Below are 23,875 nucleotides of genomic sequence, written 5' to 3'. Positions count from 1 at the left end.
TTGAAAGAAAAAACATTTTAGAGAGAGTTGGAGAGCCATAAGAAACACATAAACCCACGTAGCTAGAGACCTTTAGAGATGAAGAAGGAAAACCTCCTGGGGAGCTTCATGAAACAGAAGCCTGGAGAGAAAGCTAGCAGACATCACCATGTTTGCCATGTGCCTCTTCAGCTGAGAGAGAAACCCTGAGCTTCGTTGGACTTTCTTGAGTGCAGGTAATCTCTTGAAGGTGCCTTAATTTGGACGTTTTTATAGACTTGCTTTAATTGGGACGTTTTGCTGCCTTAAAACGTAAACTTGAAACTTAATAAACTCCCCCTTTTAAAAGCCATTCTGTTTTTGGTATATCACATTCTGGCAGCTAACAAGCTAGCACACTAACTCACACCTATATGAATGGCTGCAGTTCAACAAACAAGAAACTACAAAAGTTGGAGAGGATGTAGTGGAATTGGAACATTTATGCACTTCTGATGGGAATGTATAATTATACAGCCACTATTGAAGAAAGTTTGGTGGTCCTTAGGAAACTATATATCAACATGCCCTATGACCTGTCAATAACTCTACATAGTGTATACACAGAAGAATTGAGAACAGCAACACGAAGAGACATTTTCACACTTATGTTCATAGCAGAATTAGTCATAATCATGAAAAGATGGAAACAATCCGAGTGCCTATCAGCAGAAGAGTGGATTAACAAAATGTAGTATATATATATCTGATGGAATATTATGCAGCTATAAGGTGAAATGATGTGCTGAGGCACATGACAAGATGGATCAGCCTTGAGGACATAATGCTGAGTGAAACAAGCCAGACACAAAAGGATAGATACCGTATGACTCCACTTTTATGTCCATGGTAAAAATAAAATCAGAGGCTTATAAGACAGAATACAGGGGACCTAAAGATAAAAGGAAGCTAGAGTTGGGGAAATGGTTAGCTAATGGAGTTGAGCTCAAATATAAAGGAATAGATAGATACGAAGGCAGGTCACTGGTGGGTCTATAAGTACTGTTACCCTATGGAAGGTGAACATGATAGAAAGGGGTTTTATAGACACATGTGTCCCACTGATTAACATTGCAAATATAAATAAGTTATTGCATTAACTACTTCTAAGTTTTGATTCTTGTACAAAGACTATAAGTTTGGAGTACAGGGAAAAACTGCTATTGCATACTATGGGCTATGTTTAACAGGAAAACACTAATGTTACCACAGCATTTTCAGGGGTAATAAATTGAGGGAGGGACAAGAGTTAAGGGGACGTTTAGATTTTCTATTTGGTGAGGATGTGTTTATTTGTTATCTTCCTCTTGGGAACAATGAAATTATTTAAAATTGAGTGTGTTGATGAACTGTTGACTTTGGACATTAAACATGGCATCTAATGAATGGAGGTAGCTGAAGGATGCACTGACTAAGAAGTAGATTGGTGAACAATTGTGTATACATATGATTGAATATTATGCTACTACTAAAAGGAATGAAATTTGTGAGGCATTCAACATTATGACTTAATCTGTGGGACACTTGGTGAGGCAAAATAAGCCAGAAACAAAAAGTCAACTATTGATTGGTCTCCTTTAGAAAATGTTTGTAAGAAAACAGGGGCTTATATTGTAATCTTTTATAGCAGTGACTTTAGTTACCTTTAGTGGTAATTATTATTTCTGAACGTTGAAAGGCTGTTTTGTATATGTATAAATAAAATAAAATATCTCTGATATCTAGAGATAAGAATGAAGTCAATGAGGTTGGGATTAAGTAAATTCAGAACCCAGGGTAAGAAACCATTGTTTGCATGTTAGAACCTCATCTACTCTTCTTGAACAAAGGAAGAAAGTTTTATTTTGTACAGTAACTAAATGTCTGTAGCACATAATCGAACTCAACCTGTCCTGATAGCTCATTTAAGCAATCCAAATACAAGGAGCCTAGAATAATAATGAGGGCCTTTATCATGTATAGCTTAATGTTATGCCTGAATATATTAAGCAGATAACCAAAAGGTATTGGCAAAGTCCCTTGAGAGATGGGAGAAAAAATGTGAAACTATTAAACCCTACCACTGGGGAAACCCCTGATATGGTGTCAAACATTAGAGACATCCAAATCAATAGGCTAAGCCCTTGATTTTTGAGGCTTGCTCTTGTGAAGCTTATGTATGTAGAGGAGAAGCTTAGCCTACCTGTAAGTATTTCAAGTGCTACTTTTGGGAGCTGTCTTTTGTTTCTCATATCTGGCCAGCTCTCTCTAAGCCCAATTCTACAAGTGAAATCATTGCCCACCACCCCCCAGCCCCAAATGCGACATGACATCTAAGGATGAATGTCTTCCTGGTGGTGTGGAAGATGACTCCCAGGGATGAGTCTGACCCTGACACTGTGGGATCAACAATGCTAACCTGACCAAAAGTGGCAAAGGAAGTGTAACAAATAAGCTGTCAGTGGCTGAAACAGTTCAAGTAGAGTCAAGAGGTTATTTTGAAGGTCACTCTTATGTAAGCTTCAGTTAGACATTGCCACTTATTATCACTTGCCAGGCTCCAACCCAAACCATTCCAATCAATCCTAAAGAACACCTAATGTGTTATATAAGATTCTACAAAGGTTCTGTGCATTAAGATGACTTTCCAAAAACCTACAACCTTCAGATGGGTCCCTGAAACAGATAAATCCTGTAATGAAGAGGGACCAGCCTCTCCAGAACATCAACTAATTTCTTTCCCCTTCCTTGCATTATTGACATCCACTTCAACATGAAAAAAATTAGGATAGGCATAGCCAAAATACCCCTAAAGAGTAGGAGAAAGAGCAAAGGTAATGGTGGATTTGTACAGAGAGGGTAGGAATTAACAAATAAGTTGATTGCTGAATCATTATATTGATATTTCTTTTAGTCTCCAGTATCATAGACCAACTAGAAATAAAATCCTAAAATTGTGGAATTGTAACCCATACCAAACTCTGAAATTTGTTCCATAACTTAATGTTGTACTGTGTTTTGAGATTTATTGCTTTTTTGTGTATATGTTATTTTTCACAAGCAAAAAATTGTCGATTGTGATGATAAAAAAAAAATTCCCTCTAGTCTCAAATGTTCTGAAGCAGCTAGAAGGAAAAATCTGAGATGATGGAGTGGTAGCCCATGACAAACTCTGGCATCTGTCCTGAAATCACTTGTCAAAGAATGCTTTAAATATTGGATTTTATTTGTTCGTTTGTTTTTGCTTTATGTTTACAATGCAATTTTTTTTAAAAGATTGCTTCATTTAATCTGCATATATTTGTGAAAGTTCTTTTGTGGCTGTTGATTTCCAGCTTCATTCCATTGTAATCAGAGAAAGTGCTTTGAACAATTTCATATTTTTTAATTTATAAAGGTCTGTTCTGTGTCCCAGCATATGATCTTTCCTGGAGAATGTTTCCTGAGCCCTAGAGAATGCATAGCCTTGGTGTTTTGGGGTATAATAAACTATATATGTCTGTTCACTCTAATTCGTTTATCACATAATTTAACTGCTCTATTTCCTTGCTGATCCTCTGTCTGGTTGTTCTATCTGTGGAAGAGAGTGGTACATGGAAGTCTCCTGCTATTATTGTCAAAATGTCTCTCACTCACTCCTTTCAGTTTTGCCAATGACTGTGTCATGTTCTTTGGAGTTCCTTGATTAGGAATATAAACATTTCTGATTGTTGTTTCTCCTTTGTGAATTGTCCCTTTTATTAATATATAGTGTCCTTCTTTGTCTCCTATGATGTCTTTGCAATTAAAGTCTATTTTGCCTGATGTTAATATAGCTACTCCCACTTACTTTTGGTTATAGCCTGCATGAAACATCTTTTTCCTTCCTTTCACTTTCAATCTATTTGTATCCTTGTATTTAAAATGAGTCTCTTACAAGCAACATATAGCTGGATTTCTTAATTTATTTCTTCCAACTTGTATCTTTTAATTGGTAAGTTTAGTCCATTAATATTCAAAGTTCTTACTATAATGGCATTTCTTCAATCCACCATCTTATCTTTTATATTTTATTTTTCAGATGTATATATTCTTTTCCCACTTTGCCTTTTTATCCTTTAATTACCCTTACTGGTACTCTTCAATTCTGTGCCTTCCTCCAGACCTCCCTCTGCTGTCTTATTTTTGTTTTTGTTTTGCTTTTTTTTTTTTTTTTGACCAGATTTAATATTTCTTGTAGGGCCAGTCTCTTGTTGACAAATTCTTTCTTCATTTGTCCATCTGTGAAAACTTTAATCTCTCCCTCAGTTTTGACAGACAATTTGTCTGGGTACAGAATTTTTGGCTCAAAGTCTTTCTCTTTCAGGATCTTAAATATATCATACCACTGCCACCTTGCCTCCATAGTATCATTTGTGTAGTCTGAACTCAGTCTTTTAATTTGGTCATTAGGCTGGGCTATAGCTTTTTGCATCTTAATATGATTAGTAATCTTCTGTTTGATGCATGCAAATTTCCTGAGAGGGTTACTTTGGAAGTTGATTTCCTTCAGTAGTCTAAAGTTTTGTATTTCCAGATTGGATATGGAGTACAATGAGAGCTCAACAGTGTGATGATGGGTTGCAGTGCAGGTATAGGCAGGAACCAGAGATGCTACACTGGTGCTTGTGAACCTGGGGTGTGGGGTATCGGCTTGTGGAGTTGCGGTGCAGGAACCATGGTGGTGGGGTGAAGCTCAGGCAGGCCTTAGAGTGCAAGAACTTGGTGAGCATAGGGGACACAGAGGTAGGGTGTGGCTGGAGGCAGATGGGGACTAAGCAGAAGCACAGTAGGTTGTGTGTGGACACATGGATCATGAGGGTCATAAGTATCAGGGTGTGGGTTAGGTGGCACAGAGGTTGGGGCACAGGGAGGGCAGTGTGCAGGTGTGTCCTCCCATAGGGATAAGGTCCAGGGGGCCCAAGATATGGATGTACCAGTATGTAGGAGTAGGACATAGGTCATGGGGGTTGCAGGATGTGGGGCAGGGGCAGTCTTTTGTGGTTTCCCTTGTATGTAGTTGATTGTTTTCCTCTTCTCACTTTCAGGATATTCTGTTTTTCTTCAAAATTTGACAGACTGAGCAGTATGTGTCTTGGGGAAGGTCTATTTGGATTTATTTTATTTGGAGTTCATTGGCCTTCTTTGATTTGCATATTTATGTCCTTTATAAGGTTTGGGAATTTTCCCCATTATGCCATCAGCTAATATTTCTAGGCCTTTATTCTTCTCCTCTCTTTCTGGAACACCAATGATTCTTTTATTTGTGTGCCTTGTTTTGCCCATTATTTCCCTGAGGTGATTAGTAAGTGTCTTGTTTATGGCTATTTGGATCTATTCTGTTTGGGGTATGCTGCACTTCCTGGATCTGTTATTTTATGTCTTTCATAAAAAATAGGAAATTTTCACTGATTATTTCCACCATTAGTTTTTCTCTCTTTCCCTTCCTTTTTCCTTCTGGGATGCCCACATCATATATGTTCCTGCACTTCATGTTGTCATTCAATTCTCTGAAACCCTGCTCATATACTTCCATTCTTTTCCCTATATATCTTTTGGGTGTTAGATTTCAGATGTCCAGTCCTCTAGTTCACTAATCATTTCTTCTGTCTCTTCAAATTTAATTTTGTAGGTTTCTATTTTTTTTCAGCTTGTCTTCTTTGTACCCTCTCTCGGTTTTTTGAGTTGATTTTTTATGAGACTTGCATGTCTGTTTGAATATCTTGAATTAGTTGTTTCAACTCCTGTATCTCATTTGAAGTGTTGGTTCATTCTTTTGACTGGGCCATATTTCTTTATTTTCCTAGTATGACTCATTATTTTTTGCTGGCATCTAGGCATTTGATTTCCTTAATTAATTTATTCTGGAGTTTTTTTTCACTGCTTTACCTAGAATTTCTTGCTGGATAGCTTTTGTCTCTAGTCGTTCTTTGACACTCAATTCAACTTACTCTAGACTTGTAGCATATGTTCTATTTAACTGATCAGAATTTTTCAGTTCCTATTTTTCTTTTTCTTGACCTGCCTATATGGAGCCATTTTTGAGGAGGGTCTTCTCAGATATTTTAGACCCCAGTCGATTTTCACAAACCAGACAGGCCCACAACTCCGGAAGAAAGCATGGCCAGCAACAATTTTCCTTGAGGGTGAGACCCAGCAGGCTGTCAGACTTTCCTATGAAGCTTCTAGACTCTGTGCTTTTCCTATCCTGCCTAGCATGAGTCACTTGTCTGCACATGGAATCTCACCAGTTTAAAGAGTTGTGGTACTTTTAATCACAGTAGACTTTCCTTAATGGAGGCATGGTTGAGACAGCAGTGAGGCAGTAGGTTGCTGTTGATTGCTTTTGCTTTCTACCACCCTGGGGCCTGAATTTATTAAAGGATGGATTCCACTTGAGATGGACCCCTCTCAGGGAGTCTTTTGGCATACACTCTCCAGAGAACATTACCTACCACATCCTCATGTTCATAAAACAGCCCTATATCAGGCTTTAGGAGTCTGAATGTGAATCTCTGCTTTTTTTCACTGTCATTTCTATCACGAGTGAGTAAGTTTTTTTTGTTGTTGTTCACTATAGTACCATTGTTCTTAGTAATACACATTTCTATGCCTTGTTCTTTGGAAGAGAGACTAAGAGGGTGGGGTAAGAGAGTGTAATGAGCCATAGGGGTTCTAAAGAATGGAGTAATAAAACTGTCTGCTCCATGTTTTGGGTGGTGGGGCAGGATGAGTGCATGTGAACCGGGAAGTTTCCTTCATTACATGTAATTTCAATATCACAGTTGTATTGATTCTTTATTAAATAACAGACAATGTCTTTCATTGTATAAACAAAGAAGAGACATAAATGCTACTTGGTTATGTATCAGAAACACACCATGTGTGACTTCCTAACAAAATATGAATTTCATGTATTTTAATGCTAGCAATTATTTATTGAATCCCTCTTATGTTCATTTTATATGTTTTTTATGTTATCTCAATTATAAGGGATTGAATAATTTACTTTTGAAGTCCCTTGCAATTTAGAGAATCTGTATTTTCAAGGTCCATTTTTTTAGAATGCTCTTAAATAAAACACTAGGCTCAGCACAGCACATCTCCCTTTTCAGTGTCTTGCACATTGAAGAAAGAAGTATTTACTCTCAAGGATCTCACTATGCTTTTTTTGTCACCTAAAAAGACTCCACCCAAGTCTTTTCTGTCCCATGATCATTTTTTTTCTCTTCAAAACATGTTTTTCCTGTTCTCCAATAGCTCAGAGAGTGGTCATGTGGTAAAGAGACCACAGGATTAAGTGGAATAATTAACACGTAACTCCTCTAAGAATACTTGCTTTGAAAGAACATTAATTTTTAATTTTTTCAGAATATAATTTTAGTAAGCCGGACCACTCAATTTGATCATACTTCTTCCTGCCCTCATTACTATCTGCCAATTTTTATTTTTTTGCAAAGCTGAGCTCAAATGCCACCTTTCCCTTCATCTAAAAATGATCTCTTTCCCTTCCAGGAAACTCTATAGGGTTTGTTTAGATCTCTGCTCTGACACTTAACACCTAACATATTTTTCAGTATGATTTATTTTGGCTATATGACCATGAATCCTTGACAACACTTAGCCTTGTCTTAGTCATCTAATTCTCAATAGAGACTACAGTTTAATATTCAGTAGTGGATTACTACTATTTTAATGTCAGGCACTACAGGATAATTTTTCAAGAAAAAGCTTTGATTTCTCCCTTTTTTACATATTCACAATGCTGTAGAATTTAGAAAACAATCATATCTAGTAAAGCAATATAAATTATACAGCAATAAGGGTGATCTATATAAAACATTTGCTATAATCTTAGAAAGTGTTCTATTTACCTCAAATATCATATATCAGGAGAATATTTATCACCATAGGAAATGACCACAATATGAGGCTTAAGGAAAAAGGTTAAAACTATTATGTACATTAAAATTCCCATTTTGAATATGAATGTATGGAAAATTGATTAGTCAAGCATACACCCAAATACTAGAGATTTTCTCTCATGGATACGTTAAAGATTTTAACATTGTATATTTTTCTCTATTTTCAAATTCATCTAAAACAAAAGAATTTTAATTTTAATGTTGATTTTAATCAGAAAACAAAAACAAAGATAATAAATTTGTGAAACACCAAATAAATGTGACCCTACCCCTACCCTATCTCTTAAAACAAGTCTTCTCTAAAGCATTCTACAATCTGAAAAAAAAGACAACTGCCTAGAATTTTTGCATTTCAAGCAACTTAGGAATTGGGGAAGTCACTGATAAAAAATGAACTGGGGATTTATGTACAAACTCAAGAATATTCTTAGTTATCAGGACAGTTTAGATGTTGAGTTCATGGTAGTCTTTATGGCCCAATTATCTCTGACATTAGTAAGCTAGTAAGAAATTTAGTAGATATTTTGATGATAATATTGATGAGTTATTATTGAAATAAAGTGTTTAAGAGTGGTTAGATTAAATGCTAGAGACTGATTACCCTCATAGCCCTCATGATCAGGCAGAGGTTTGTATGAAGACCTGATAATGTCAGAGTTAAGAACAAGAGGGCAAATATATGAATAACACTCCATCATGCAAAGTCCAATGTTACCCATGGCTGTTTCACAAAGCTACACATAAGAAAGGAAAAGAAAGGCAGGGAGAAAGTTAAAGTGAGAAATAAGTAAAGTGAGAAAGGAAAAGAATGAATGAAGAAGATAAGGAGGGAGGGAGAAAGAATTCTGAAAGGTTTTCAAAACACGTGGTTCAGTATGTGTGTATATATACCTGGAGGCAAAAATAAAGCACAGTTTTCTATGCAAAGTTGACAAGTAGTAGGACCTCATGGTGCCACTGTCTCCCCTTAGTTCATGATTGAAATTGATAAAAAGGACAACATTCTTTTTCTCTGAGTGAGGATATGTGCTGCAAAGCAGTCTTCAAAAATAGGTAAGAATTGACACACAAGAAATACATACAAGGAATACACTCCTTTCTTCTCTAAGTAGGAAATATAGCTAAAGATATGGTTAGATATATTTAGGTTTGTCTCCCTCTCTAGTGCTTACTAGATCTTTGACATGCTATATAATCTCTCTGAACTTTGAGACCATCATCGGCAAAATGAGCATAATAACACCCATTCTGAATATAAAAGGTCAAAAGTACACAGTACATCTAACCATATTGCATATAACCTGAAAAATTGTATTCCTCTTAGTCTAAAAGAATCTCTGTTCTTAGAAGCAACCACGATACCCAGGAACCTTGTCAAATAACTTATTTTCCCTATCTCAAATGCATCAACTTGAAAGGTCTTTATGTCAGGACATTCTAACCATTTATCTCCTCATTTTATTGACCCAATAAAAAAGCAACGGAATCACTGTCAGTACTCTTTCTTTTTCACATGTCTTCTTCAACTCAATAGCCTGTAAAATATAAGATACTAAATGGTATATCAGTGTTCAATGATAGAAAGAGAAAGTAAGGATCATTTTAAAGGAGCTAATGAGGCCCAAAGTTTTTTATACATACTGTATTCAGCAACACCCCACAAATTTCATCAAGAAAATATAGGTGGACCTGACCCAGTCATTATTAACAGAAAACTCTTAGGATGTATGATGCACTTTTGTGATCATATCTCTAATTTAAAACTATCTGTGCTGTGTATTTTACCAAGATTTCATTTACAGTTGAAACATTGGATGTATCCCATTTTGTGCTGGGGTAATAGTTATGATATGTTTTGCAAAGGGTGCTGCTACTTTGTGTTAGAATCTAGTACAGAAGGCAATAATTTTTGTTTACAGCATTTATTTCCTTTTTTTCAGACCACTGTGGTGCATATTGTAAACTGTGCTTCCCTGTGCCCAGTTTCCAAAAGGAAATCAGACATCATGGAAGGAAAGAACAAAACAGCTCTGTTTGGAATTCATCATTTTAGGATTCTCCAATCTAAATGAATTGCAGTTTTTACTGTTCACCATATTCATGCTGACTTATATCTCTACTTTAGGAGGAAATGTATTCATTATTTTGGTAAGCGTGGTCGATCCATGCCTACACAACCTGATGTATTATTTTCTAGGGAACTTGGCCTTTCTTGACATCTGCTACACCACCAACAATGTCCCTCAGATGATGGTACATCTTCTGTCAGAGAAGAAAAGCATTTCTTATGGAGGATGTGTGGCTCAACTGTTTGCATTCATTTTCTTTGTAGGATCAGAGTGCCTCCTCTTGGCAGCAATGGCTTATGATCATTACATTGCCATCTGCAAACCCTTAAGATACTCAGCTATTATGAACAAAGTATTGTATAGCCAATTAGCAGTTTCTTGCTGGACTGGTGGTTTCCTTAATTCAGTGGTGCACACAGTACTGACATACTGCCTGCCCTTTTAAGGCAGATACTCAGCTATTATGGTACTCAGCTATTATGATACTCAGCTATTATGAACAAAGATACTTAGCTATTATGATACTCAGCTTAAGATACTCAGCTATTATGAACAAAGTATTGTATAGCCAATTAGCAGCTTCATGCTGGACTGGTAGTTTCCTTAATTCAGTGGTGCACACAGTAATGACATACTGCCTGCCCTTTTGTGGCAACAACCAGATTAATTATTTCTTCTGTGACATCCCCCCTTTGCTGATCTTGTCTTGTGGGGACACTTCTGTCAATAAGCTGGCATTGCTCTCCATTGGGGTTGTCATTGGTTGGACTCCTTTCTTGTGTATCATCCTTTCTTATCTCTACATATTCTCAACAATATTGAGGATTCATTCTTCAGAGCGGAGACACGAAGCCTTTTCTACATGTGCTTCCCACCTGGTCATTGTCCTTCTCTATTATGGCAGCGCTGTTTTCACATATGTACATCGAATCTCAACTTACTCATTGGAGAAGGACAGATTAATCTCAGTATTGTACAGTGTTGTTACTCCCATGCTAAACCCTTTGATTTACACGTTGAGGAAAAAGGATATCAAAGATGCTGTGAAAGCTATGGGGAGAAAGTGGCAGCTACCAATTTCCCTCTTTTGATATATTACTTTCACTCATTTATGGTCAGTAATCTTACATAGGAAAATTAACTTTTCAGCAAGCCAGCTGTTTCTAGTGACACTCAATTTAGAAGCTGGTTGCAATGTTGGAACAGATATTGAGCAGTTGCATGCATCAATCCTCAATGTACATTTTTTGAGCTTTTGATATTCCTTTGGTGAGAGACATAGATATTATTTGTTAGATTTGATTTTCCTTTCCACTTCTAAATCATTGATCCAAAATATGCTGCCCTTATTTTATGTAATATTTGGTTGAGGTACTTCAAATTTGGGCACTTTCATTTCTTCTTCATATTTCTCTATACTTGTTGAGGATAAGTGAAAGGCTTTCTCCTCATGCTTCATATATGTTTCTCATACTTCTCTATTCTTACTATCAAACTAATGCTTTTTGCTGTTCTTTATTAGGTTCTTCTTAATAAAACATCATCAATACATTAAGCTCATATATATATATGCTGATTTTGACAGAATTATGTGAAATGTAATAAAGTGATGTTTCATCTCCAGATATGTTAACAATTAATTTTAGTTTAACACCTGACCCATGGGCCAATGCCAGCTTATTCTCAAGTTGGAAAGAAGGCAGTGATAGTTTCTCAGTTCTGGCTTATGTTCCTTATTCTCATCAAAAAGTGAAATAGCCAACAAAGGTTTACCTAGGAATAAGTCCAGATGACAGGTTACTATTTTATAGGGTGTCTTTCTTGGGTTTATGAAAACTGTCTCTAATAGTTCATACAACAGAAATAGATAAAAGTATAAGAAAAGTGAGTTTCTTTTACAGGAATACAAATTTTCAGAGTAACTCAATTTAATAAAATGAATAGGAATTGCACATACTATGGAGAAAATTACTAAACTGCTTTTTATGTTATAACATGTAAAACAAAGCTATGATGGGCAAGAAGACAAATCAGTAGAACAGAAATCAGACAAGAAAGAAAAGAGGAATTTTAAAGAATAAAGAAACTTAGATACACAAAGAAGAGTAAGTGCATAACTCAGAGTGTAAGAATGTAAGAGATAGAAAGAAGGAGGTTCATAGATGGGACAAGAGAGATAAGCTAGCATCTTTCTTCCCAGTTCTCACAGGACCATCTTATTTTCCTTCCCTTTCCTACTAATGTATTCCCTAATGTAAGTTTTGATTTTTTCACGTCTGTATTGTTGCCATAGTCTCCTAAGGGAGCCCCTTGTCTCCATTTTTGCACTGTTCTACTGTACCTTGTAAATCACTTGAGTTTACTTTCTAAAAATGGTGCTATGTTTTGTCTCCTTCCCTGTTTTATTAGAGGCTTCTACTGGTTTACATACTCTGCATCTGTTCCTTTTATTTGTGATCACTGTATTCAATATTCTAATTACTACCTATCTTGTAACCCCATCTCTTTTAGAAAACTGAATGTAGATCTTTCCATATACCACTAGATTTTCCTTTAATTTAGAATCCATATTCCACTGATTATTTGATCAAAATTCTCTCCATTTTTTATAGTCTCACACAAAATGTAATTTGCCTATGCAGTCTTCCATCATTCCAAGTAGTGTTTTCTTTCCCTCCTTAAGTCATATGGCACTACTTGGAATGGTGTGGGGGGTGCAGTTCCTCAAGTAGTCCATGTAACATTACATTTCTTCACCATCCCTAGTGCCATCTTCTTTCATAGCATTTACCAAAAATTATTATTATCTGATTTGTGTTTCCTATTCAGCTTTTTAACTTTAGGTCCTGAAAAATACCTGGTCTACTAAATAAATACTGTGAATGAATATATGACTGTACAAGCTTATAATGAATGTCTTTGCATCCTTATTACCACAGTTATCAATGGGTAATTTTAAACATTTTAAGAATACTTCTTAAAATACAACTGAAATTTTCGAGTTGTATCTCAATGTGGTATTAATTTGCATTTCCCTGTTAAGAATTTTTATGGGTTTATTTCTCCCCGTATATCTACTTGGTAACATGCCTATTCAAATCTTTTCTCCATTTTAAAAATTGGCTGGATTGTTTCATCATTGTTAAAATTTCTTTATATATGCTTAATACAAGAAGTTTATTAGGTATTTGCTTTGCAACTATTTACTCCCAGTCTATGGCTTGTCTTCTTATTCTTTTAACAACATCTTCAGAATAGTTTAAGTTTTTAACCTCAGTGAAGTCCAACTATAAATTTGTTTTTTAATGGACTATTTTTTTAGTGTCATATCTGAGAAATCCCTGCCTAACTTAGGGCTTCTCAATAATGGCACTACTGATATTTTGGACCAGATAATTGCTCATCATAGGGTAGCTGACCTGTGCATCATAGAATGTTTTAACAACATCTCTGATATCTGCTTACTAGGCACTGGTAGACAATCCTTCCCATAGTAATGACATTTCTACCTGGTTAAGAGCCACTGGCCTAATGTAATATCATAAAAACTTTCTCCTGTGTTTTCTTATAGAAGTTTCATGGTTTGATTTTTAAATTTAGGTTTATATTTACTTTTGTATTAATTTCTGTATATGTTGTGAGATATACAAATAGGTTTTTTTTTGGCATAGATACATCAAGTTTTTCAGGCCTTCTTGTGGAAAGACAGTCCTTTCTCCACTGAATTGCTTTTGATTCTTGGTTAAAAAAAAAAAAGCCAGTTATTCTTACATGTTTGGGTCTATTTCTGCATTCTTTATACTTTTTCATTGATTTATTTGTCAACCCTTATGTCAATACCATACTGTTTTGATTACTATAGCTTTATAATAAATATTGAAGTTATGTAGTGTTAACCCTCCAACTATGTTCTTCATTCTCAAAATTGTTTTGGATGTTCTAGTTGCATTTCCATGCGAATTTTAGAATCAGCTGGTTGGTATCTTCAAAAACAAAGCCTCTTGGTTTTCAGGGGATTATGTTGATTTATTTATCAATTTGAAATCCTAAAAATATTGACTCTTTTGACATGTAAACAATGACCCATTTATGAAGGTCTTCTTTAATTTCTCTCAGCAATTTTTAGTGGTTTAAACATACAAGTCTTTCACATCTTTTTTAGATTTCATATTTTTGATGTTATTTTAAATGATATTTTTAAAATTTTCATTTTCCATTTATACATTGCTAATATACAGAAACATGCTTGACTTTTGTTGGTTGATCTTTTTTCTTGTAATTTTTCAAGTTCTTAGAGATTTTGCATAGATTATTTGGAATTTTCTACAGACAATATCTTAACTGTGAATAGGGATGGTTGTATTTATTCCCTTCCAGTATTTACTTATTTATTCATTCTTTCTTTCACTCATTTATTTGGTATTATTCCACTGATTAAGACTTTGAGTATGATGGTGAATAAGCACGGTGAGAGAACATCCTTCTCTTGTTCTCAAGTGCAGGGCAAAAGAATTTAATCTATTTTCATTATACATGACAAATTATCTGTAGCTTTTATTTTGAAAATTCCCTTTGGAGAATTTGCCTTCATTTCCAGCTTTCTGAGGAGTTTTTTTTTTTTTTTGCCTTTTTTTCCTGAGAAATTTTAATTATGAATGCATGTTGTATTTTGTCAAATGCTTTATCCTCCATCAATTTTTTAATGATCATATTGTTTTTCTTCTTTTCACTAAGATGAATAATATTAATTTTCTAATATTGAACCAGCTTTGCATTTCTAGCATAACCCCTATCCTTTCGTTTATAGTTTATTATTATTTTTATCTATTGCTGGATTTAACTTTCCAAAACTTTTTAAAATATTGCTTTCATTGTTCATAAGGAAACCATCGTTTTGTTTCTTTTTTTTTCTATCGTCTTTGTTGGATGTACTACAACAGTAATTTCAGCCTCATAAAATGACTTGGAAATTATTTCTTCCTCATCTATTTTTTTTTCTGAATGATATGGCTTAGAATTGGTATTTCTGTTTTAAAAATGTGGGAGATGTTACCTATAAAGCCACTCAGGCCTATATATTTCTTTCCCAAGATTTTAACCATGGATTCAATTTTGTTTAACACTTAAACAATTATTCATTCCTATTACATTTATGTTAGGCTTTCCTAGTTTATGGTTTTGAGGAATTTGTCCATTTCATCAAAGTTGTAGAATTTATTTGAGTGGCATTTCTTATACTAGTTCCTTATTATAATTTTAATGTCTATGGAATTTTTACTGCTATCCTTTCTTTCATTACTGGTAATTTGTGTCTTCTCCCCAATGTTGTTTCGCCAGTCTTGTCAGAGGCTTATCAGTTTTATTTATAATTTAGAGAAAACAGCTTTTGGTTTCATTGAGTTTTCTATGCTGTCTTTTTAGTTTTCAATGTCATTTATTTCAGCGATTATTTCCACTCTACATGATTTGGGTTTATTTGTTCTTCTTATTTTATTTACCCAAGTTTGAAGTTTAGATTATTGATTTGAAGCCATTCTTACTTCCTAGTGGAAACATTAATGCTATATTTCCCTCCAGGCCTTATTTTAGCCACATCACACACATTTTGGTATGCTGTATTTTGATTTTTGTTCTATTCAAAATAATTCCAAATTTCCCTTTAGACTTTCTCTTTGGCCAATGCTTTTTACAGAACTATGTTGTTTAATTTCCAAAGATTTGGTGATTTTCCTGCCTTTTTTTTAATCTGTTATTTTTTTTCTGGTTTAATTCCATTGCGGAATATACTTTATATGATTTTAATTTTTAAATATTTGTTATTGACAGTTTGTTACCTAGGATATGGCCTATCTTGGTGATTATTCTATTGTAATTGAGAAAATGTTCTGCTGTTTTTGAGTAGAATATTTAATAAATGACCATTAGAGGCTATTGATTGGAGGTGTTCAATTTTTCTGCATCTTTACTGATTTTCTATCTACTTGTTTCATCTATTGCTGAGAAGAAGTGTTGAAATACCCAGGTACAATTTTTTTTTTTTTTTTTTTTTTTTTTTTTTTAAAGGAAAGACAGAGAGAAGGAAGGAAGGATAGAAGGAAGGAAGAGAGGAAGAAAGGGAAACATCTTTTAAACATTTTCTTGTTTTATTGTATTTTGTTTCTCCGTTTTCGTTACATGGGCTGGGGCCGGGAATCGAACCGAGGTCCTCCGGCATAGCAGGCAAGCACTTTGCCCGCTGAGCCACCGCGGCCCGCCCCCCAGGTACAATTTTGAATTGTTTATTTCTCTTTTTGATATCAAGCAAAAGTGGTAAGGTCTCTGTCTAATGCACAAAACAGCCAATTTATAACACTGAGTTTCAAAGAAAGAAAAAGTTTAATGCTAAGTGTAAAGCAGGAGCTCAGGTGACCTATCAGCTCAAAAGTCTGTCTTCTTGATTTTAAGAGTTCAGGGGTTTTATGGATTCAAACAAGGGGGGAATGGAGTTGTTACCATTGCTATAGGCAGTATACACAAGGTTGAGGCTAGGCTAGAAAAACCATTACAAAACTATAAACTGAGCTGACATTATATTTAACTAGTTGAGTTCAGTAATTTTAGGAATTAATTTCTGCCTATTCTACAATATAGAAAGAAAAACATCTATATAATGGTTCAATAAATATAATCATTTTTAATTCTTAATTTTTTGGTTACATTTTCAATTCTGTTCATTTTGTTAGTTTGTTTGTTTTGCATGGACATTGCAAACCAGGAATCGAACCCAGGTCTCTGCCATAGCAGGCGAGAACTCCGACACTGCACCACCACTGCCCGCCCAGTTCTGTTAGTTTTTGATTCTATATTTTGTTGTACCTCTGTTGTTAAGTGATATACACATTTGACACTCTGCTTTCTTAGTGAATTGACCATTTTTCTACTAGGTAACATCCCTTTTTATTCCTGGTGTGCGCTTTTTTTTTTTTTTCTTTTAAGTCTACTTCATTTGATATTAATATGGGCACTCCAACTTTACTTTGATTAATATTGACAGGGAAAATAATCACTCAATTCACTCCCAGTTTAGTTTTACCTTGAATTCTGGTGTTCATCTCTGTTAGAGACGATACCCCTTCCCCCATGATATGACCAACCCCTAGCAAATATTCCCAGAAACTTTTCCCCCACGCATAATTTCCAGGAAACACACAGAGCCCACCTCAGCCAAGCTCTCTTGCCCTCCAGCAGCTGTAATCTTGCTATAAGCTCCCCTTAGCCAACAACCACCCTCCAGCAATTGGAACCCTACATGACTAAGGTGGTATTTAAATTTTGAATCTAACCAATGAAAACTGCCAACTTCCAACTCAGGTTCTCGCTTCTAAAACCAATCAATGGAAACCTGCCAACTTCCCATTTCCAAGCTAGAAAAAGAAAATGTGCCACCTCTCTTTCCCTACTTCCCACCAACCATCCTATATAAACTGTACCTCTTCCCCTGCTTGGTGCTCTGGCAATCTGAAGTTTCAGTCCACTTATGCAAAGCCTCCCAATAATGCTCCTTTGATCGAGTTTAGGTGTCTTTGCCTCCGTCCCACTCAAAAAACCTACAACTGTCAAATGTTATTATTTACTTTTGAAGGATGTTTTACTTTCCCAGGATGTCTAAGCTTATACCATGAAAATGGATTGGTTTAATCAATGGGAATTTATTAGATTATGGTTTTGAGACTAAAATAAACTCAAAATCAAGACATGAAGGTGATGCTTTCTCCCAACAGACTGGTGTTCTTGGGCTGGATGCCTGTGATCCTTGGTTCTTAGTTTGTCACTTGGTAAAGCACATGGTGGTATGTCCAGGTCTCTCTCTTCTCCTTAGGATTTTGTTGATGGCTGGCTTTTGGCTGCTCTCTCCACAGTTTTCTCTCTCTGTCTAAATTTCATTCCATTTATAAAGGACTCCAGAAACAGGATTAAGACCCTTCTTAACTGAAGTAAACTTACCAAAAGTGTGAATTTACAATGTGTTCATATCCACTGAAATGGAATAAACTTAAGAACATACTTTTCTGGGGGTCCATACAGTTCCAATCACCACTAAGGGTCACAAATAACTTTCCCATGCATTCTGTTCAGGTCTGATAGCAGCATTCAGTGGGAAAGACAAGATGAGTGTGCTTACTCCATCATATTGGGATCCAGAACATATATACATATATATATGTATATATATATACACACACACATAAATATATATATATATATATATATATATATATGTATATATATTTAACATCATCAGGCATTGGATTCAAACCCAGGTCTCTGGCACAGGAGTAAAAACTCTGCCATTGAGCCACCATTGCCTGCCCTAGAACTATATTTTGACATTTGATTCAATTTAAGTAAAGCAAAATAGTCAGTGCTCATATTTTCCAGATGCAGTTTCCATCCTATTTTTAGTTCTGCCATTATTGGAAGTGATTATCACTAACAACAATTGTAGGTGAGTATGGAAATAGCTATCTGGTAGTGGAAGCACAAGGCTTGAAGTTAGGCATTGCTGCTAAATTGCGGTACAATCTTATTCAAGGTCATTATAATTTCCTTAACTTAAATTTTGTTTTTCATAAAATGAACATTATTTTTGAAACCATAAGTGCAAATATACTTTGTGAAATAAATGGCCACAGAAAAATAGCACATTCTTTAAGGAAAGTAGATTGAAGAGAGTTAACATTTCTTATATGCTTATCACATGTGACACTACTCAAGTGATTAGTAAATATTCACACATTTCACATTCACAACAGGCACATGAGAGAGGTACTATACCTCTCTTTTTAACAGTTAAATAATTGAATCTCAGATTTGTTAATTAGCTCTCCTAAGGTCACAAACCTATTAAGTGAAGAGACTATTTTTGAAACTCAATCTGACTTCAAAGACTTTATCTTAACTGGTATATATACTATATTAAGAATCAGCATCATGACCTGTTGTTTTCAATGGAACTAAAAAAAAAAAAGAGTGAAGCACTGAATCAGTGTATTTTGAGTATATTTTTAGATTATTCCAACTCACTTAACTACAGATCAAAGAACTTGAAATTTTCAAACTTGACCATGTAACTAAGAAATACAGAATCAAAAACTGATTAGGATTACTGAATAATTACATAATTGTTTTCTTTCTATATTGTTGAGTAGACAAAAGTTAATACCTGAAATTACAGAAACTCAACTATTCTCAGCCCTGTTTATATTTTTGTAATAGTTATTCTAGATTGGTCTCAGCCTTGTGTGTACTTACTATTTAATGGTTATTCTCTCGCCTAGTCTCAGCCCTGTTTATACTTGATATTGTAATGGTAATAACTCTATCTCCTCTTGTTTGAATCCATAGAGCCATGAATTCCTTAGATTTAGGTACACAGATTTTTTGACCAATAGCCCATCCAAACTCATACTTTGCATGTAGCATTAGACTCTTCTCTTTGAAAGCCTGGTGTCATGGATTAGCTGTTCTGTGTGCTGGGCAGAAAATCCTGCATTTATTTAGTATCAGTTGCATTCTTCTAATGTAGAGAGTAGGAGCTAGTATTACCCTGAATGTTGCCACAGAAATTTTCCTTCTCTGAGACTATGGGTTATAGAAATTGTTAATCTGTAGTAAAGACATGCGATCGCTGAGACTTGTACCAGAAACAGTTCAGCCATTTTTTACAGAGCAGAGAGCATCTGTTTAAAGCCACAAGTTTGTGGTTTCTTTGTGATTAAAAATGCCTTGAAAATAGGATGTTGACCTACTAGTAAGTCACTTGGGGACTCATTAGAAAGCTTACAGATAATTGTATTACTAAAATGCAATACATGTTTTCACGATGTTAGTAAACAATTATTTAGGTGTGTAAAAGGATGATCAATCAAGGGCATATATACCTAACACTTTCAAGATAATTCCAGGGGTGCAAGATTATTTTAGGCAATAACTGGGGCTTACATTTCAATTTTACTTGATTGTTTTAGCAAGTACTCCTGGAAGAGATCTCTGGGGACAGAACACTTAAGCAACATTGAGATAAACTTTCTTCAAAGTTGAAAGCCTCCCCAAGGGAAAAGAGTAACTGATCAGATCACCAATCATGCAACTGTAAAGTACAAAACTTAATTTACAATTGAAAACAGGAGAGGCTTTAGAAAACCTCTGGGGCATTTACTTTTCTTTATGAGCTGCTAATCCCAGAAAGAATGAGAGCTGGATCCTTCTTAATATGGTGATATATATATACATCCAATCAATTGTTTATTCCTTGGTTCTGATATATTGGATAATTATTACAATAGTTTACCATGTTTAAAGTTCTAATTAAGCTACGAATCAAATAATAATCCAGGTAACATATAGTGTAAAACATACCTCACCTTACAACATGGAAACTTTTAATCCACCTAATATTTACATTGCAGCATTTTAAATCATTTTGATTAGTTTTATAATTTAAAAGTAATGCTTTTCCATAATTTCCTTTTACTCATAAAACATGGTATAGAATTTGTATATATGAACAAAATTTATTGTTGGTATGCAGTCAGATTTTTTTACTTGATGATCTATAAACTGTTTTTGCCTAGTTTGTAAAGTTATATTATAGACATGTATAATTACATATGTACTTATAAAGCTATATACAGATTACAAACACACACAAATAGATATACAATGAAATTATATATGCATATTAAAATTATTTTACTAACCAAACAGGGTAATAAAATCTTTAAAACTAATAAAAATTAGTAAAATGTTTACTAAATTGACTTGTGTGCATATGATTTACTAAAAATGTGTTTCATGTCTTGAAACACACGCAAGGAAACTAGTGGGGTGAGACAACTGGTAAATAAGATAATATTAAAAATTTGATTTATGATTCAAAACCACACCATGGTAAAATTTAAAAAGCAGCTATTTTTCATTTGTTTTAAGTGATAGATATTTTTAACACCATATTAAAATACCATTTCGAAAGGGATAAAGATATATATATACTGTGTCAATTGAATAACATAAGAATGCTTTGATGTAATGTACCTCTGCCTCATTCAACAATTTTATTTAGTTATGTATTAAATAGTTGATACTTTTGCACACTTGAGAACTAAAAATATATGACAGACATGTAATTGAATATTTTCCTCTCATTCCTTTATGACAACCTTCCATTTCCTCTCAGAAATCATATCTACCAGTTTCTTAATATATGCACATAAAACAAATAAGCAGATTTAAACAAAACAGAATCAAGTGGATTATTTTATCAAAAATTTATGCACATAACTAAATTCAATGAGAATTCTTACCTTATTTTGGGCTACCTTTAAAGCATAGCCTGAAATAAGGACTATGACATTAATTTGGAGGTGAGCTTGGGTAGAAAAATTGGAAAGAATGAGGCTAGGAAGTTGTGCCTGTTTGAAAACATGTTGCACCCCAAAAAAGCCATGTTTTAATTCTTATTCAAGGATTTAATAGGGGAAACATTTTGGATAAATACCAGAAACAGCAGAACCTAGAGAAATGGCAAAAGCCTCAGAGCCTACAGAAACTTCACGAAAGAGCTGATGCAAATGTGGACACATGGAGAACAGAGACACAGAGGATTGGTGATACTTGGACCCAAGCAGACATTGCCACGAGATATTAAGCAATCCAGAACCTGGAGAGAGCAAAGGGAAGCCAAGAGATGAAAGCCAGCTCTGGAGAAGTAAAGTGAGGATCTTCCAGAGAAATGGAGGCTAAAAGCAATGAGGCCAAGAAACAAGGATCCGGTGTGCCTTCCCAGCTGAAAGAGGTGTTACAGACACATCAGCCTTGCTTGAATTAAGGTATCTTTCCCTGAATACCTTAAGTTGGATATTTCCACAGGATTAGAACTGTAAATTTGTAATTTATTGAATTCCACTTTTTAAAAGCTGTCCCCATTCTAGTTTCCAGCCATTTGCAAACTGGAACAGATTTTGGTATGAGAGAGGAGGTCAGGAAAGTGTGCATTATTTACCTATGCTGTTGAAAATGAGAACTCATTCTTGCTGGACACTCTCTGAGAACTACAAAAAATATTCAATTCAGAATTTTATCTCTGAAATATGAGATGTTGGGCATTTATTCACTTATTTCTCAATCTCAGTGGTTGAGGTTTTCCCTTTTCCCAGGATCCACTGCCTCACACTTTGTTTTAGTTTGCTAAAGCTGCCAGAATAGCTTTTAAAATAGGAATTTATTTTAAGTTTCAAGTTTACATTTCTAAGTCCATGAAAATGCCCCAAATAAGGCATTAACAAGAGGTTACCTTCACTCAAGAAAGGCTGATGCCATCCAGAACACCTATACCAGGTGGGGACGCATGTGGCTGGTGTCTGCTGGGGTCTTTGGCTTCTAGAAACTTCTCTCTACTGAGAAAACACAACAACATCTGCTAGCTTTCTCTTCTCATTTCATAAGTCTTCCCTAGGGTTATTTTCTTTCCATGTCTCCAAAGGTCTCTGGCTGTATGGGTTCGGAAGCTATTTCAAAAAATGTTTCCTGAGCAGCCGAACCGCCCGCCCTCCTTCTCCCCTCTCTTTCTCTGCCGGCCCGCCGCGCGGCGCCCACGCCCCGCAGCAGCCGAACCACCCGCCCTCCTTCTCCCCTCTCTTTCCCCTCCTGCTCCGGCGGCTCTCCAACCACCACGGTGCCCTCTTCCCCGCCTTCACTGGCTCCTCCGCCACCAGCCTCAAAAGCCTTGCCGCCCTCACCTTTCCTCCTCCAGAACAGCTACTGGGGGAGTGGAGATAATACAGAGCAGCTCCCGGAGCCACGAGGGAGATCAAAGGGACAGCATACCCCATCCTGGAATGGCTGGGACAGCGTACCCCATCCTAGAACGGCTGACTATCTGGGAGAACCAGCTCCGGTGAGATCACCAAGGGGCACGGGCTTTCCTGGGTGGGACGGCAAGCGACCAGAGTCCTTCCCTTCCACCTTCCCAGACCAGCTGGTAGAATTGGACAGGCGGTCCCCTTAGGCCACGGCAGCTGGTGCCCCCACCACACGAGGCCCCCCGGACCAACTGAGATAGTTGGGTCGGAAATCCCCAGACTGCGGAGAACAGTGACTGGGGGATCCCTTCCAAACACGTGACTCCCCCGTCCAGCTGGGAACAGTGCACTTTCCTGGGCTATGACAGCTGGCGCCCTCCTGCCACGCTTGGCGCCCCGGGCCGACTAGCTAATTCTGCCGGACGCTCTCCTGTGCTGCGGCAGCCGGCGACCCTCCCCGCATTCGGAACCCCAGGCCGGCTGGCATTCTTCCAAGACGCTTCGGCTGCCGAACCTTCCCTACGGCGAGAATTTTCCAGAGTTAAAGGACCCACAGCAACTTTCACTGGTGGAATCCATAGACAAACGTGTGCCACGAGTGTCACCTACTGGGCAGGATAAAAACAGAACCCAGAGATTGCACAGAAAAATCTTTCAACCTGTGGGGTCGAACACCCAGGGAAATCTGACTGAATGCCCAGACGCCAGCAGAAGATAACGGATCACGCTCATAAAATTGAACATATGGCCCAGTCAAACGAAGAAACAAATAGTTCAAATGAGATACAGGAGCTGAAACAACTAATGCTGAATATACGAACAGAAATGGAAAACCTCTTCAAAAACGAAATCGATAAATTGAGGGAGGACATGAAGAAGACATGGGCTGAACATAAAGAAGAAATAGAAAAACTGAAAAAACAAATCACAGAACTTATGGAAGTGAAAGATAAAGTAGAAAAGATGGAAAAAACAATGGATACCTACAATGACAGATTTAAAGAGACAGAAGATAGAATTAGTGATT

At 36.0% G+C, this 23,875-nt stretch overlaps 1 protein-coding gene across 1 annotated transcript; it reads left to right on the top strand.

Moving 5' to 3' along the window:
* The first annotated feature begins 9,946 nt into the window (after positions 1-9,946).
* LOC143683147 (olfactory receptor 5V1-like) lies at positions 9,947-11,100 on the top strand. Its single transcript, XM_077159382.1, is given in 3 exon segments — positions 9,947-9,970; positions 9,972-10,435; positions 10,641-11,100. Coding segments are annotated over 3 exon segments (948 nt in total).
* The last annotated feature ends 12,775 nt before the right edge of the window (positions 11,101-23,875 follow it).

Source organism: Tamandua tetradactyla, chromosome 5, assembly GCF_023851605.1.
Source record: "Tamandua tetradactyla isolate mTamTet1 chromosome 5, mTamTet1.pri, whole genome shotgun sequence".
In the NCBI taxonomy this organism is placed as follows: Eukaryota; Metazoa; Chordata; class Mammalia; order Pilosa; family Myrmecophagidae; genus Tamandua; species Tamandua tetradactyla.
The sequence above is the reverse complement of the archived record's forward strand: the minus strand, read 5'-3'. Positions and strand labels throughout refer to the sequence as shown.